The sequence below is a fragment of the Haemaphysalis longicornis genome, unplaced genomic scaffold (assembly GCF_048455015.1).
Source record: "Haemaphysalis longicornis isolate Haplotype H1 unplaced genomic scaffold, Haemaphysalis longicornis Haplotype H1 scaffold_74, whole genome shotgun sequence".
NCBI classification, from domain to species: Eukaryota; Metazoa; Arthropoda; class Arachnida; order Ixodida; family Ixodidae; genus Haemaphysalis; species Haemaphysalis longicornis.
Window position 1 is genome coordinate 866,083 of NW_027526431.1, and position 17,500 is coordinate 883,582.

General features: G+C 46.0%; 1 protein-coding gene across 1 annotated transcript; it reads right to left on the reverse strand.

The window, feature by feature from the left end:
- Positions 1 to 409: 409 nt before the first annotated feature.
- LOC144148043 (CCR4-NOT transcription complex subunit 7-like) lies at positions 410 to 17,199 on the reverse strand. Its single transcript, XM_077679643.1, has 3 exons — positions 16,869 to 17,199; positions 580 to 650; positions 410 to 538 (listed from the first exon to the last, which is right to left on the reverse strand). Exons 1-3 carry the CDS (start codon positions 17,197 to 17,199, stop codon positions 410 to 412), a joined length of 531 nt encoding a protein of 176 aa, XP_077535769.1.
- Positions 17,200 to 17,500: the final 301 nt, after the last annotated feature.

Genomic DNA, 17,500 nt, shown 5'->3' on the forward strand with positions numbered 1-17,500 from the left:
GAAACAAAGAATGCCATGAATCGGTTACATTGGACGGGGTAAGCAGCACATAAAACAGTTTGTATTCTTACGTGGCGGCAGGACACGGATGATAGGAGATAGGGTGTATATATACTGAGTGTTATCCATGCGGGTTTAATGAGGGTTATCAATCTTGGCACAAACACGGCCGTGTAGCATAATGGGCGTTCGATTCCTTGATGACAAAAATGGTCCTATGCGCCATAGCTGACTTCGTCTCCTCCTTGTGCAAATGCCCCCCCCCCCCCCTCCTCTCCCCAACCCAAGGGTAAAAGGCGACCGTCCCGGTCGAGGCTACGGTGTGCCGGCGAGTTCAATGAGCTTGCCGCCACGGTTGACCGTTGACGATGATTTCATAAATGACGCCTGAACTCACTATAGCGATGTCCTAAAGATAGTGACGAAGCGGAACCCCGGCCACCAAGAGGGCAGGGGACACGGCTTCATCGCCTCGTCCCGTCTCGTCTGGTGTGAACACGTCGCACCTGGGCTTCGTGATCTTGTCAAGGGCTGGTGGCTAAAAACACGGGGCGAGGGGCGTGGTCGCGAGCCGGTCACGGTGATGCTGGGGCTGGCCGACATGGCCCAAGTGCCCTCAGTGGTCACGTCCAGGTGGTGATGGTGCGAAGCTGGGGCACGACGGGGATGACCTTGCACACTCCACAAAAGATATTACGTAAAGGCAGGACAGAGATGATACGAATCATGGGAACTGATGATAACTGTCAGCCATCTTGGCACAAGCACGGATGTGCCACATTATGTGCGTCTTCTTCTTCACATTTTGAGTGGAACATGGGCAATATCCCATTGCGCCACGGCCTGTAATCGAACACGACGAGGAAAATACGGGAGTGCAACCTGTGTGGATTCTGTCTTGATCGCTTGTTATATCGTTAATATCTCGTTCATAATGAGTAATGGTTGGTGCCCTGCCCACATAACAATATTTGGAAATGCCAGAAAATTAATGTAGGCGCCGATGTGGCCGCGCGGCTGCCTCTAGATTCATTTTCTGATGGGTTTCAATGGTATCAGGAGTCCGCGATTCAGGGAGCGCGGTAGAATGCGGCCGAGCAGTGCAGAAGCTTGGGTGTTCTTTCTCGCGTGGCTTCTCGTGCGTGTCGAGGCCACGCACTACTGACGATGGAGGGAGCGGCCTATGATGATGATGGTGGGCGCTTCCTGTCGATGACAAAGTGGCCGCTACACAAGTATGTCCTTCCGTCATTCCTACACCTAGATTTCTTTTAAAATTCGCAAAAGGGTATTAGGCTCATTTACCAATGTTTCTGTGTGTGCTTTACGTCAGATATCTGTCGTGATAATCAAGCGCACGCAGAAGTACATCACCGCTGCAAACCGGAAACTGCGATTGAGACAGCGAGAAAAGAGGGCTTGCCTGATTCTGGAATAAAGAGATACCGAAGAACCACAATTGGATTGTGAATAGGATGACAATGATACTAAAGCGAAAGCAATTCCAGCAGTGTCCGCGCCTGCGCAGAACAGCTTGCTGTATGCCTGGACTGCAGTGACATGCTCAACATATATAGTCGCCAGCATGGCCCGCAACCTACGCCGTCACTAAACAGTGCCGTTACCAAATAGTGCATACTAATAAAGCTGCAAAATACCACGCCTGGCTGTAAACACCAAAGCAGGACCGGATTACGACCAGACGACCAAGAAGTACACGAACGGCAATAACGTGCTGCTTGCGGCGACGACTATGACACCCCCTACACCGAAAAATGTAAAGAACATTTACTCTTCATGCTCTTCATCCTTCATCCTTCTCTGTGAGACGAAGAGATACCAACACCGAAGAATATCAAACGCTGCGTTAGATACAAACCAAGACATATATCCCCAAGTCTACATGGACGAAGGTGTCTGGCAGAACACGTTTGGCGTTTATTTAAAACTGCGCTAAATACAGAGAAGCCTCCACTCCCTTCCAAGCAACCTGGTTGTATCGAAAGACATGTGCAGCGGAGGACAACCTAAACATTACGTACCCAACTTCTATCTAGATATTGGAGACAACTTTGATCAGCTCGTCACCTGAAGATCAGCGTGAGCTGAATGAGAGTGCAAAGGATGAAGCTGCTCCTACTTGAAGTCTGGATTTGGAGTTCCACACTTTAACATTATATCATCAGCTTACCCTTATTTGACACTCTCACTGTATTGTAATCAATAAAGTCCTTCTCCTTGTCACACTCTCTCCTTTTCTCTTATAAAGGCACCCTAATTATTCAGACGGGCCACAGTGCAAGATAATCAAAATTTTGAAACACTGACGCTGTCCCTTTTCCGTTCAAACTAACGGCTTTCAACTTTCATCGCCAAATTTTAGTCCTACAGTCGTATTAGGCCTGTCGTTCCTCTACCGCTTCGACTAAGGACCGTTATGACTAGTCATGATGTTTTTACTGAACACAAGTGCTCGGAAAGCATAAATGGTAAACGTAGCAACTCCGTCCCAAAACGCTACCTCAACGTTGTGATTACGCTATCGCGTAGTTCATCTCAAGACATAAGCGTAGATGTCATCTGAAACCTTTTGGTTGCTACCTGCCACTGCCCGTACAGTCCACCTGATAACGCCGGGGTCGTTTAGATTACGCCTATAACTGTTCAAAAAAAGAGAGATACAAAAATAGTAACCATGGATTAGAGAAGCATTTGGACAACCTAACTCTTCAGTGCGATTTGTGTGCTAGAAGAATCAGTCCATGTAATAGAGTACAGCTTCTGCAACAGTTTTTGAAAACAGCGCTGAAAGAGACTGGCTTACTTCTCCTCCCGACTCTAGCAAACCGTGAGTGATTCGGAAGAGGAGGGAGATATTTATCTCAATCCATCAAACTTGTCTGTACCACAGGAAATACCAATCTCGCTGAGTGTTGTAAAATTATTGTTTTTGTTTGTGACGTCAGCTGTCCTTCAAACCTAAGCGGCAGCGGCCGCAAGTCGATAATTTCTATGGCAATAAGTTTGCTCGCAAAGAAAAGTGTTCTTTGGATTCTGCTGTCTCTCTGTCCTACGGATGCATAAATGCAAAGGCGAAAATCCAGGTGCGTTCTATTTATTTGTCATTCAGTCCTTCTAACTTCGTTGTGTATCGTGTGCTTTTTGGAGATTACGACTTGGGTCTTTTTATAGAACTTTTTCGTCATTTGCTAGGACACAACAACAAAATATTGAACATCTATCTGGTGTGTAATCAATCATTTATGTTTATTCCTTCCTTGGACTCCGTTATGCCAGTCCAGCAGTCATACAACAGCATTTTTTGTAAAGCATGAGCTTTGTGTTTTTATAGGTCTGCCGCAATTACATGGCGCCTTTCTCAATAAACATGGGCCTATTTACGCTGTCCTTTTCAAAGGCGGGGACATTTTTTAGTCTACATGCAGGGTTCAGTAACTCAACTGAGTCTTTGACTTTTAGTAGCCCAAATAGAAATACACGTGAAGTTCGCTGTATTTGTCACACCGCTCCTTGGTCGTCCCTTACATTGTGTTTGATGCTCTACAAGTTCATTTTTAAGTTTGTTGAGCCCCAGTACAGGCGTAAGAAGCCTTTTAGAGTGAGTAAAGCATAATATGATACGGTGGCGGGACGATCACGTGGTGTGATGTAAAAGGAGGCATGCCTGTGCTGGCGGTTCCACGTTTGACCAACATTCATGGGAACCGACATCAAGCGAAATTTGAAACCACACTGCAGCCTTCCTCGGCTGCCAAGCTTTGTTCATCGTGTCGCTTTTGGAGGTATCCTTATGATTTTCGTCATGTTTTATGGCCGCCACGCGTCATTGTCTTGCCTGACGACAACGATACAGCGTGCATTCGACCGTTGCGCTGCGTAAAGCGAAGACGCGTAACGTTTTCCGCGTAACGTTTTCCGCGTTTTCCGCGTAACGCTTCTTTCAGCTATCTGTATCTTCAACGCTGAGGGACGGCTTCGCAGCCATTTGGTGGCGTTTGGTTACGCGCGCCTTTTGCATGCCTGACCATCACGCTGTTGAGACGCCAGCTCAAAGCGCACAGCAAAATGACTTCACGCAAACTGAGAAACGCCACCGTGGCGGCTCCGGCACCGATGCGAGGTGAGCGGAATCCGGTCATGTAAGAAAACGAGCGATGCTTGCGAGCATGTCTACAGCAGCCTCAGCAGCAGCTGCTAGAAACTCGCAAGAACAGTCAAAGAAAGCTACGCCTTATTGCTTATGATTTTGAGGTCCTTCTGTATTTTTACTAACAAAAACTACAAATTGAGTGCGAGGAAGATTTGCGGCCAACCATTAGTGAAGAAAAAAATATTTATGATGCCTCAGCTCAATACATTGTATGCCGGACCACCAAACCACACAAACCTTTGCAAAAGCCTACGGTGTACCGGTACTGCACGACGCCAGACAAACTGTACTTTTCTAGTTAAAACACAGCAACAGGTTACGGAGACACTTACGTGGGATGGCGTGTTTACTTATCTAAATCGTCATAACAGCCGCTGTTTCGCCTAGTTGGGAACAACACGCGAGAAGGGGTAACATGAAAAATATTCTTAATCCATATTATTTTCTCTTCCACTCTAGTCGCTTAGTTAAGTGTTAACCAATACCCACTTAAACGCGAGCCAATTCGACTATTCTTATTCACAGCATTACTTCATGAATTTTGTTCTGAATAAATGGCGCGCCCCCGCCACAAAGGCGGACATAATGACGCCGAGAAGGACAATTTCAAACAGAAGGAGCTCTATGAACAATAGTATAGCCTAGACAGGAGTTGGTTCCCTTCGCTAAAATAATAAGAATTCAAACCGTTACCTTATCCTTGTTGTGTGTGCTTTGCATACCCTGAATTGGAGGATCCCGGATCAATATTCTCTTATTCTGTGCTTGCGTTTGGCTAATCGGACGCGTGACAAAAACTAATGAGGCGATGTCCTGTTAGTACTAACGATATTGTCTGCTTCTGCGCGAGCGTTTTCCAAAGTCATCTTGCCTCTTTTCATTGCAATGAAAGGAGCTTCTGCCGGATACCATCTCTTATATCACATTTTCACACGTCTGAGCAGTCATCATGGAAACCCATGATACCTGTACGTATTTTCGATTAGTTTATCGCAATATAATCGTTATTTTTGAAGAGCTTCCTACTTTTTAGATGGCCTTGAGCGATGCGTTCTTTGTCCCCAAACGCGTGATATTCAGGATGCCTATAATAATTGCCCTCGCGGCTTTCGACCCAGATGTTCCTTAAATTTTTAATCAAAAATGTTTTCAAATGGTAGTAGGGCATGTCGGGGTTGCAGTGTGTGAAGCCGCTCAATATAGCCCGGCTCCCGACGCTGAAAGCGAACGTCCTAGCAGGTCGTTAAATAAGCGGTTGCCCCTGACTCGGAAAATATACGCCCAGTTGCGGCTATTTCCGCGTGGCTCACGCCTAATCAGTCCGTCTCCATGAAATCGTCCTATTTTGCTTAAAAGTAATTGCAAAATATGTAGCACAGGAAAGTGTACAGCCCTCCCACGCTTATTTCCTAGTTAACAGCCCTAGAAGGCGGTGTGATGCCACTGACGATTAGTGATAAAGAACGTGTTGTAGTACGAAGTTTATCGCACCTTTCTCACGTAGCGTATGCCACAATATTCCGCTCAGTGAGCATTTTTCGTCTCTGCAGGGAACATTCTGCTTGCATTTGCACGCTCATGGCGGATTGACTCCCACTGCACGAATTTCAAAGGGAAGCTTTCTATGCCTCACTGATGGCGACATTGCACCAAAACGCACGGCAGGAAAGCCAACCTTCTCTAACAGTGATAATGATCGCGGGTAAATTAAAAAACGGTTGGAACGGAAGCCAACGCCTTCAAAGCCCGAAGCCAAAGTTCAAAGTTCCAGTGGCTATGCCCAAACGCATTGCAGGAAAGCCAAGTTACTCAATGGGTTGCCACAAAGGCACACCCAGCGCCCCCTCCGCCACCGCGCTCCTCGCCCCCCCCCCCCCCTCCTTCAATAAAAAGCATCTTGTGGCTGGACTCGAACATGGGTCTCTCGCATTAAGCTGCCAATGTACATCCAATTGCGCCATTCTGACATGGTCGAAGCAGTTTCAGTTCTGCACTTTGAATTTTACCTTTGCGTTTGAAGCATCGTTCTTTTAAGAAAGAAGCTTTGATTTTTCTCAACATGAAACGGCAGTTTCTGACAAAGCAAGCAGCGCACTAGTACGGTCGTAAGGCGTTATTTTACCTTTAACAAACCAGAACAGAAAGGGCGTTTTTCTTTTTGTACTTTTGACGAATCAGAACTAAGCTCGAAGATTGCCCATCTCGTAAAATATCTTCTAATAAGGACATCGCAGATATGGCACTGCGAGCGCTACTGATTCTTCGCCATTTTGTAGATAAAGGAAAGTTTGCTTAAGTGGCCGCTTTTTATGCAGGGCTGTCTTTATCTTCGATGATATATTATTCATTCTTGTTTCTGAGCTGCTCAAGTAGGTGGAATGTTTATGAAGAAAGTTGTCTCGCAAAGGAAAACTAGCTGTCATTATAAGCGCTCTTCCTATACACTTAGATACTTGGAGACTGATGGAGGCGAAAAGCAAAAACGCCCGTGTGTACGAGATTTCGGCGCACGATAAAGATCCCCAGGTGGTCGAAATTAATCCGGAGCCCTCCACTACGGCGCGCCTCATCGCTTGCGTTGCGTCGGCGCGTTAAACCCCACAATCAATCAATTAGATACTTCCCCTCTACGCACGTGTGTTCAAAATATCGCCCGATCAACTATTCAATATGCCGTTGATCTCCAAAAGATGTGTTGGAAATTTCAGTACCCAAACCTCCTAGGTAAAACGGGACATACCATCTTAATATGCTTGCTGATTTCGCTAAGTATTCAGGGGCAGTGTAAAGATAATTGTCCGCCGTTATCAGTTAAAGCCACGCAATGGTGGTTTCTAGCTTGTAACATTAAAAGCAAAATCAGATTTTCTGCCGGAAACTTCATAGATGATCACCATTGCTGCATGGATTAGATCACCATTGTTGGTGCCAATCATGGAATCCGCATCTCTCGCTCGGGCTAGTTCGTCTATCACTCACCGCCCCCTAGTAAATATACCCACTACCTCATCAGCGTGGCGCCGTGGCTATTTGTTACTCCTGTTATTTGGCAGTCATGATTACTTAATAGGCACAGTCATTTGCTGCGTCCATCAAGCCTCACCTACCTTAAAAAAATAAAGGCAGGAGCGTGAAACCACACCCCTCTCTTCTATTTAAACCAGTGTACCCCACAGCCCTTCCACTCGCCTAGTTTGTATGATTTGCTCTCAGGCTTAATTTTAGCTTTGTTATACCTATAGCCAAAGTGTCCTAGTTAGAAAATTGCGTTCAACCTGATTCGACTGCATCCTGACCTGCCACATCCATACCTGCTCGTCATAGGTTCGAAGCTTCGGCTGCAGCGCACGTTACTGGTTCTTCACGTTTTGGTTATTTACATACCCGAAGGTTGCACAGCGGGGCATTCATGATGTCTAAGCTATTTGTCTATCTTACTAGGTATTTTTTCTCTGTCAACCAAATAAACACCTAGATAGATAACCGCAGCCCCCCTCGGGCGCTGGCACCTTTTTTACAAATGGTACGAGTTTTAGTGTATTTAACCTCGGCAACGTTAGATTTTTTACTTCCCGCCCGGCAACACAATAAATAGTATGGCGAAGCTATTTGAATGATGTACCCCAAAAGTCGTACACAAGTTACTCATGCTTCACAGAGTGGTGTCCTGCTGCAATGTTACTAGGTGTTTTTACAGAGCTTTCTCGCAGACATTGCACTAAAAAAGCAAGACACAAAAACGCCAAAGTAGGCACTTTTTCAGCCTGATAGCTGCGCAAAACCGAAGCCTGTCTAGGTAAATGACCCTTCTGAGCATTTCCCCGGGCGACATCGCCCATGACTAGGTCTTGCGGTTGATCGCAGCAGATCCGTGTAAGCAGAGCAAAAAACCTTCCTGTGCTAAGAGGATTACTAACTTAGGATTACCGCTCAAACTAACGAAACGAATCCCCTGTAGTAATTCGAGCTGAATTCATCGTAAGCTCGCGCAGAAGTCCAAGGCCGAAATAAGTAGCAAGGCGCATGCTTTGAGCATCATCATCATCATCATCACGAGCCTATAAACGCCATTGCAGAGCAAAGGCCTCTCCCATAGAACTCCAATCATCTCGGTCCTGTGAGCAGCATGCCTTCAAGCTAAACATCCCTGAGAAGCTTGCTTGTGAAAGGAAGGAAGCTACGTTGAAGTGGAGAAAGCTATTCTGGGTATGTTCAATGACACTGTGTAGCTACCGCTGTATTTGGTAAAGGCCCGTGTGCCTGAACTGTGCTTGTGTCAGCAATTCACGGCATACATTGGCTTCTGAGACAGTTGGCTAGATAAGGTTTTCAATCCTCGAATATGAACGGCATCGGAAATATTAAGGAGGCAGGTTAGCGGCGAAGCCGTTTGGAGAAAACTTGAACAGGGAGTTACCACACATCCGCATGAAGCATTCGGGATTTCAACAAGCCGTTAAGTTGGGAAGGCTGTCATAATTTCGCACGCCCTTCAGCAGCTTCTGTCTAGTACAGGTTAAGGCAGAACGCATCGAAGCGTTCGCTGCCTGCTGGCTTACGTTGTTATTCAGGGCGTTTTTACTAAACTGGTTCTTTTATGATTGGTTTTTGCATGTGGATAATTTATTTTTGGTTCACGCTTCTTCTGTCGTGCCAATGCAACCATTCACTGTGCGCGCAGTCGGGTTTCCATCAGATCATTACCCGTACGGCGAATAAAAGCCCACTGCAAAAACGATTCTTTGTAAAGACGTGAACATACAGCCACGCTTCCTTCTTTTTGTTTCAGCGCACCCTGCTTGGCATTCGAGCGATACGGGGCTTTCCATGTTATCAATCGCTTTAGAGGTGCGTACACTGATAGCGGTGATCCAAACTCTAAACCATTCAACGTAGTGCTAGAAGTAGGCGGTCACTGACTCTTCTTTTCAGTAATTCTCGTTCTTGCAAGAGAAAACCCCAGAACGGGTCGTACTTATCGATTCCAGTGCGTATCTTGCTTCTTCGGTATAACAACAACCTTTACAACTATGAATTTTACAATATTTATGCACGGGACTCGTAGCGCTCCAACAAGCTTACTCCGCTTTTTAGGGGTGCTCTGCGACATGAGTATCCTACAAGATTGAGTAGTATTGCTTCTTCAGTTCTATTCTCTATGCTTCCCGCGGCTACGACCAAAGCTTAGTGCTGCCAGAATCTCCCCTAATTTCTAGTGCTTTAGAGCACCCATTACTGAATTTTAATCCTTCAAAATTCCAAAAATGGTTCGCCGGTCAAGTTCAACAACTTTTACAAAAAAAAGGTACACGACAGGAAAAGAGCGTAATGTTTTGTCCAATTTCACTATTTGTTCAATGGAGCACTCAAGGTTTCGAAGCCTGATCAAATATTCTTTGGAATATGGAAAGGCGCAGTTGGTCGAAACCGCAATGGTGCTGCATGGGCGAGTCCGCCTTTCTCCCTCAACGTTTTCTACGTTAAGTGGTTTTTTAAGAAATAATTGTGAATTTTCTTCTCTCACCAATTGCGCAATCACGTTGGTACAAATGATGCAAATAAAAATGTTTTTGCACCCCTCCATTTAATGACGACGATCGTTGAACGCAAAGCTTTCTGGTGATGTATTTTTTCCGTTGGCCAATCCTCCATGGCGAGTATGTGCTACGCACGGGGTACGCGCCACTTTTGTGGAATACACACAGAAACTATAGAGAGTGCACTTAGTTGGCTTAACGTTTTGTTTTGTGGTGTACCGCGCTAATCGTTACCTGCTGATTGTAGTTCAGTGAGCAATTTTTTGAGCGGGTGCCAGTATGAGGTGTAACCCCAAGATGTGTTATTAGGCCTTACGTCCTGCACCCCAAAAGAGGAAGTTAGGCCTAACGTCTTGTGGCTAGCATTACGGCCCACAGAGAAACGTCATTCTTCTCCGTACGAATTCCTTGGTTGTCGTGTGAGTTTTTCCCAAAACCGCTTCTACCATGTCGAAATAGAGCAATCGGGTCAACGCCGGCGCTAAACCTGAAGGATTCTGGTTAGATTCTAGCCACGCGAAGGGTTTTTTTTTCACTTCACCTAAGATCCCTCATCATCATCGCCTGAGAAAGTTAGTTTTCCTTCGGGGCGTATTGGCATACAAAGACATTAGTGAGGACACAAAAACTTCGCTTTAATATCAATGAGATTTAATCTGTTCGGGATAATTTCAAATCACCTGAATTGTTATGTATCAATGAACCAAAGGTACTGCAAAAAACGCTGTAAACACGGCTGTAGAAGGGCTCGCGCCCATGTTTCTATACAAAAGAGTCGCGGAAGAGCTGTCAACACTGAGTGGTAACAAAAAGCACCGCGAAGATGCAACAGGGTCAGCGTATTTGGGTATGGCTTCTGGTAACCCTTTGGTAAGCGGGAGAGGCAGCTTATTGTGAACTTGTAAGTGTACCAAAGCGTATGCTGATCTTGTTTTTATTCCATTCGTTATTTTTCTGAGGCGCTTGTCAGCATGCAAAACAATACCAGAATAATTCTTAGCACTTGCACTATTAGTGCCAGAAAGATCGCATTTCAATTTTTTTGACATTTAGGTTTTCACATTTAAATGAAATTTAGATATTACACTTCCATTTTTAAACAGACAGTCTGGAAATAAAATATACTGCATGGTTTAAAACCGGCTTTTTAATCACTGGACCCCATTACGACGTGAAGATAATGAAGTGCGCCTTCTCTCTTTTGGCACGTTTACTTGCACATAAGGATCGGCTGCAGCTACCTAAAAATTATTTTATGGGCGCTCGCTGACGATGACTTTGTGTCTTTTCCTATTTGTCGGCTGTTTGTACACCTCTTGCAGTTCTCCTTCTATTTCTGCTGTTTATATGCCAGTTATTGTTTGTGCACTGATTCCACAAAAAGAGACAAATGATAAACGCGTCTTTTTTACGGTTATTTGGGGCACGACATGCAGGAAGCCGGTCGACAAAGACCACCAAAACCCAAACAATACCAGATGTACGCCCGGTGTCCATTTCGGGCGTTCACGTATGGTTGCCTTCGGAGCATGGAAGCTACTAATGACCCAAAATAGTGTGCAGTACCGCTGCCCTGCTTCTCCATTTGTCTTCACCTCTTGTGTCATCAACAATGATGTGGTGGAAGTCCACTGTGCCGTGAGCAAGGGTAATTTATTGGTCATTTCGGTGACAAGGGCTGTGCACAACCCTGCGCCCATCCGGGAGTTTATTCTGTTCTCTACGTGCTGGCAAGCAGTGAGATATGGGTGAACGTATTTGCGAGCGAAATTGAAAATGCGGAAAAGTGGAAGCGAAAGCGTGGTGTTCACGAATTAAGGCTCCCGTAGAGTATTCATCACGGGTGAATAAACAAGTTGCCCCATTTTCTTGAAAGGTTGGTATGAAAACTTTTTACTCCAATAAACGTAATTGGGTCTTAAGAGCAGAGCCGTTAACCGGGATCCGAAATCTTGAATTCGCAGAGATTTTGTGCTATTCCCTGTGAGCAGAGAGAACTGAAATTGTCGTTAGATTAAAACAAATTACCGGTGTGAAGTCAACATGGTAAGAGATGGTCAACATGGTCAACATCCAACTTTAGGGAGCGTCTAACACCAGCTCAAGGCGAATATTTTTCGCACTCTGTAATTTCTAGATTGGAAGCACTATGGCGCTCTGTAGCACGCTGCCCGGAAGGTGACAGGTTTTTGAAATTTAGTTGTTTTGTTTGAAATACAGCAATAAACTGCTAAAATGATTGTGAATGCCATCTTTAAAATTGTACAGTAGTGATACAGGGACATACGAGCATCTCTCGCATCAAAGCAAATAAAGTCTCCGACCAATTTTCTGGACCCTCAAGGGGCCAAGATAGCTTCCAAAAATTTCGCAGTCCGAAAAAGTGAAATCATAAAAAAACGTCCCATTGATACAGCGAAAGACTAAAAAAATGGTCAACCCGTTTCTGCGGGATGCTACATTGCCGTACCAATAGGCCAGCTTGAACTTTAGCGAGGGTGAAATACTCCGAACATATGCGACTAAGCGACCGCAGTGAAGGATGACTAACTGGAGTCCTCCAAGCGTCCTCGATCGCGCTGCTTGGATGCCACCACGTCTTTGGGTGCTATTGCTATTTTATGTTATTGCTATTTCTAATACTTTGCTACTGCGAATATGGTATTGCTAATAATTTGGGTGCTATTGCTATTCAAAATTAGCACATTTTATGTCCATCTTGTTATTTGAGGTGCATAACGCTCTAAGGCTCGCCTAATATATTATGTTTGCCCTGTCTCCTTTATTAAAATTTCAAAACTTTGCGGTGGTGAATGCCGAACACACGCAATACATACAATTCTGTATCATTAGTCGCACCACAAACACATTAAATTCGTTGTCATTTCATGGCCTATTAAGCTACCTAAAACTGGCAGAATTACACTTCATCGCATTATGTCTAAACGACTTAATCACAGTACAAAAAAAAAAAGTTTGTCGTCCTATTTTAACTAGAAAACAATTTAGCGGTTCCTCTTGTCGTCGTTGCTCGCTCGCTGGACCCAAGTAGAGCCGCATGGCGCTCGGTCGCATCAGCTGTCTTCGCGGCGTAAGCCAGATGCTTCGAGAGACATGGGGTTTATATTGTCATAAGCGTTAGAAACTCGTAAACCTCAGGCACTTGTCAAGTATCTCCCTGTTGTTTAGCGGAAGGAAAATGGAGGTACCGTAATTACCCGATTCTAACGCGCACTTTTTTTTTCGAAAAAATAGGCCGAAAAATCGCATCCGCGTTACAATCGGATACAAAACTGAAACTGCCGAAACAGCCGAAATTTCGTCGCACCCATCGCCATCGCCATCTCAAGATGGCGCCAAAGCTTTTACCAACGATATTTCGGACGCAGCAAGCCTAGGCGCCTAGGCTTTTCTATCGGCGTTCACACAAATCATCAAATCGTTTCACTCACGCTCTTGATAACAGCAATGGCAGCAGTGGCTCCCACGAGTTCAAAACGAGCGCTCGGCTGAAGCGTGCACCTCTGGAGAAACTTTCGGGATGGGCGTGCGAGGCGTGGGCCATGATCCCATCGACCATAATTGAACGTTCGTTCAGAAGTGTGGCATCGCGAATGCGCTTGAAGGCACCGAGACCGAGATGTTGTGGTCAGCGGAGAGCGACGACGAGTGAGATGAGTGAGATTACTTCGGGAAATAAATCTCCCGTTTCTCTCGCATTCGTTTGTCTGGGTCACAAAGTCCCGTGCGCGTTACAATCGGAGGTGCCAGTTTTTTCGTTTTTTTTTTTGCCAGGAAAATCGGGTGCGCGTTAGAATAGGGGGCGCGTTAGAATCGGGTAAATACGGTACATTTGAGGCAAAATATACGCAAGTGACCGGCAGCGCCTGCATTCATTAAGTTAGGAACGCTCGTTGGGCTGTTTTTTACTTTAGTAAGCGAAAAAAGTGGTAGTGGAACGCCGCCTAGTGTGGGAGGAAAATCAACCACAAAAACAACGCGCGAGCGCTGCGAAGGTGGGAAATTTGAAGTGCGTTGGGTGGTAGCAGTGAGCGGATAACGGCACTACAGGCCTTTATGGCGAATGCCTCCCCTGAACTTTCGATAGCTTTCACATTAAGTGGAACGGCCGTAGTTTTTTTTGCGGGCCCAAACAAAAGAAAAGTATTATTTTTGTTTATGATATACGTGACTTTTTCTGCGTTTAACACGCAATATTTGACCATAGTGTATAGGACAGATCTCCCCACCAAGCCAAGTATGCTAAGGTGCATGAGGGTACGGTGAAGTTGGTAATACTTATTGCTTACAGCGCCATTAAGAAAACATCGCAAGCTGGCATAAAACAAGAAGACGTCGCTTTTTTTATTTATCAACAACGTTTTATGGAAGATTCTGCAAAATTCTGCGCAGTTAGCTTCACTGCCTATCACAAAATGGGCCAACCTAACCATTAGTGCGCCTCCATCAGAAAAGCCGCCCCCGCAGCCGGGAATCGAACCCGCAACCTCGTGCTCAGCAGCACCACACCTTAGCCAGTGAGCCACAGCCACGGGTGCAGAGTGTAAGTTAGGAACATTCAGTTAGCACTGGCTCCCAAGCCTTTTGCACCTTCAGTAGAGCAGGAGGACTATGAACATGGTATTATTAAATTCCCGAAAGCAACGGAGTAGATAAACTATTTCGGGGTAATGTAAAGCTCAGTTATGTAAAATATTTGCCGTTGTGCGGCCCGCGTGACCCATGTCCATGCTTACATAACCCACTCATTGTGGGCGATAGAGCCGCTTGCGGCCCTAGTTCTTGCGGCCCTAGTCCAGGTTCTTCCCAGTGGTGGTTCCGCGGTTAAACCCAGGCACCTTTTTTTTTTTCATCTTGATTTTCACTTCCATTTATTGTCGTCTGGAAAAGCGCGCATATTGTTGACTCCACATTCACACATGGGGGTGGCTCAATGTTTTGAATTTCCATGCTACCCGAATCACTTGGATGAGGCGGTTGCATATTTTTTTTGCCCGTTTAAAATATATTTTCGGTTTTATGAAATGTGGGCGCTTTCATTTGAAGTGATTGCTTTTATTTTTCAAAGCAAGACGAAAGAAAAAAGCTTTGAAACATGGAAACAACAGGTGTCATAAAGCATAAAAAGTGAACAATTTGGCAACAGAGCAGAATAAACAGACCCAAACGAAAAAGAACCATTTCAGTGAAGCGCGGCAATATCCCGGTTAAACAAACATATAAACAGACAGAGCAAATCGCTTGGTAGAGGCTAACAAGTTCTGCAAGTTTAGTATAACGCTAATTTCGTGTATGTAGGAGCCTGGTTCTTATACAATTTAAAGCGCATTAAGCACAACCACATCAAAGAAGAAGAACAGGACAAACACTTATGCTGTCATGTTATTTTCAGTTCCAGTAAATTCCAGTAAAAATTACCAATTTCTCGTGTTTATTGAACCTGAGCACTAAAGTAGACTTTGAGATTATTATTACAGCTGAAATAAATATCGTACATCCTAATCGTATAGAATGCTGTGGAAGAGCTTGCTGAAGGGCCAGTTGGCACGGTTTACTACGAAGAAAAGCAGCGCAAAAGACAGGGGAAAGTAAAGAACTACAAACCACAGATGCATGGCCGGATTCACTTAGTAAAACCATGGGATCATCCGCTTAAAGGGGCCCTGAAAGGCATTTTGAGCACACTAAATGAACTAGCGCAACCGTTGGATTGGGTCGTCAACGTCCTCTGTGCCAAGTATTACTCTTTTACGCGCAGCAGAAAGCTCACACTTTTGTTGCAAAGTTTGACGTTTTTTCAACGTCAAAGTTTGACGTTGACTTCTTTCGTGCAATCGCAGAGAACGCCCTGAGCCGAATGCCCGGGTTTGACGCATACATTTTATTCAACTTCAAAACAATCCAGAGATGCGTTTCTAACGAAGACAACGTCACAACATGCGTTGAAAGTCTGAACCACGATTGACAGAGGATGGGTTTTCTCCTGCCCGTCGTTAATTCGGTACTCACCTCGCGCGCGGTTTCCGGGAACGAACAGCAAGTCACTTAACTCTGGCGCACAAGCCGATGGCTTTTAGCCACGCACACTGCACATACCCCATGCGAGGTTGAGTCATACGTCGCTCGAGAAAGATAATCCAGACCATGGGAAGCTCTATCCACCCGCAGAAGCACAACGTCGCATTTCATCGCGAAACAAAGGCGTCCACAACACACACACCATCGCCTCCTGTAATGCCAAACGCATCTCGCACTTCCCAATGGGAGTGAGTGGTACGCCTGCAGCGCCCACATGTCGCGAAGTGGGGCCCCAAGCTGAACCGGGATCAACGAACCGTAACTGACTTCTGGAGTTGTGTGTGCCTTGTTGCCAAGGCAACCGATGTTTGAGATTGTCAAAGAAATGGCGCTCGCTCCAGCGCTAGAAAGCTCAGAGCAGCGGCAGAGCATGTTTTTCCAACATTGCCGCTCTCCACCACGCGTCGCCCCAAGCTGAACTGGTCACATGATTGAAGCGTTTTGTGCACGGGTTCTGTATCGGTTTAATATAATTTTTTCACATGCCGCTGGCAGGAATTACCACCGCCGCAAAATAAGACCCGGCACCAGCGGGGCCACATCTGATACGGCGCTTTTGGATAAGCAGTGCGCGGTGCATCAAGGGAACGAGCGCACGACCCTCCCCGTGCGGCTGCGAGTTCGCCTCACGTGCCGCCAGCAACGTACACCGCGAAAGGGCAAGGCCAGGCCGCCGCATACATGCACCAGATTTTTCGTTCGCTTTTCCAGCCTTGAGCGGAGTGCGGGATTCATGGTGTCAACAAAGCTTGCCCGTAGCAGATGACAGTCTGAGCAGCGCAATAGCGGAAGTACGTCACCACGGCGGAGCGCAGCATCATGGGAGGCAAGCGTCGCGCGCCGTCAACAGCGGGGAATAAGTCGAAAGGAGGAGGAAACGCGGAGCGACCATAATGCGCGGTTTTTGATTTACGATTTTTCAGATAATACTCATCGTTTTAACAAAATTCTTGCGGTAGGTGATTGCAGATACATTGCTTTATTTGGGTACATGTGCATCCATGCATCGGCGGAAGGTTTTTCAGGACCCCTTTAATCGTCATCCTCTAGGTTCAACTCACACGTATAGGAGTATGGTGCTGGCTCCCTGTTTTTGTCTAGGAAACTAAAGCCAAGCTGGATGTGTTTCAGCATGTTGACATTGCCGCGTACCAAGGAGTGCTGGAAATGGGAAGGCTGGAGCTTGTTGGCGGGTCTTACCAGGACACCTGGGAACTCGGTGTCTACGGCGACGTGGTTGTATTTCTGGAGGAGGTGCATGAGGGTGTCCAATTCCTCGTCCTTGATGGAGGCCCTGACTTCCCGAAAGGCGCTGGGTTCGGCGGGAACCCTCGGCCCGCTGTTGATATCGTTGCCGATGGGGAAGCAGCGTTCGAAGCTGGAACCGAACATGCTCAGTGGCGCCGAGCTCGAGCTGGAGAGTGCCTGTCGGTTGCGGCTGTGGATTGTGGCTCTTTACTTTGTCCAGACTTTTGCGCTGTTTTTCTTCTTAGAATACTGTCGATCGACAAAATCTGTCACTGCGTATTGGTGGTGTACGTAATAAGGCCACCTCTAAAAAATGCGCGTGTGCGGCTTTCTCGTAATGGGAGCACTGCCTGTCTTTAAAATTCTTACTTCAGCTCGATGCCGCTTATGTCCCATTTCGTAGCTGGGTTCGACGATTTCTTCCGACAGTGGGCTTTTTATTTTG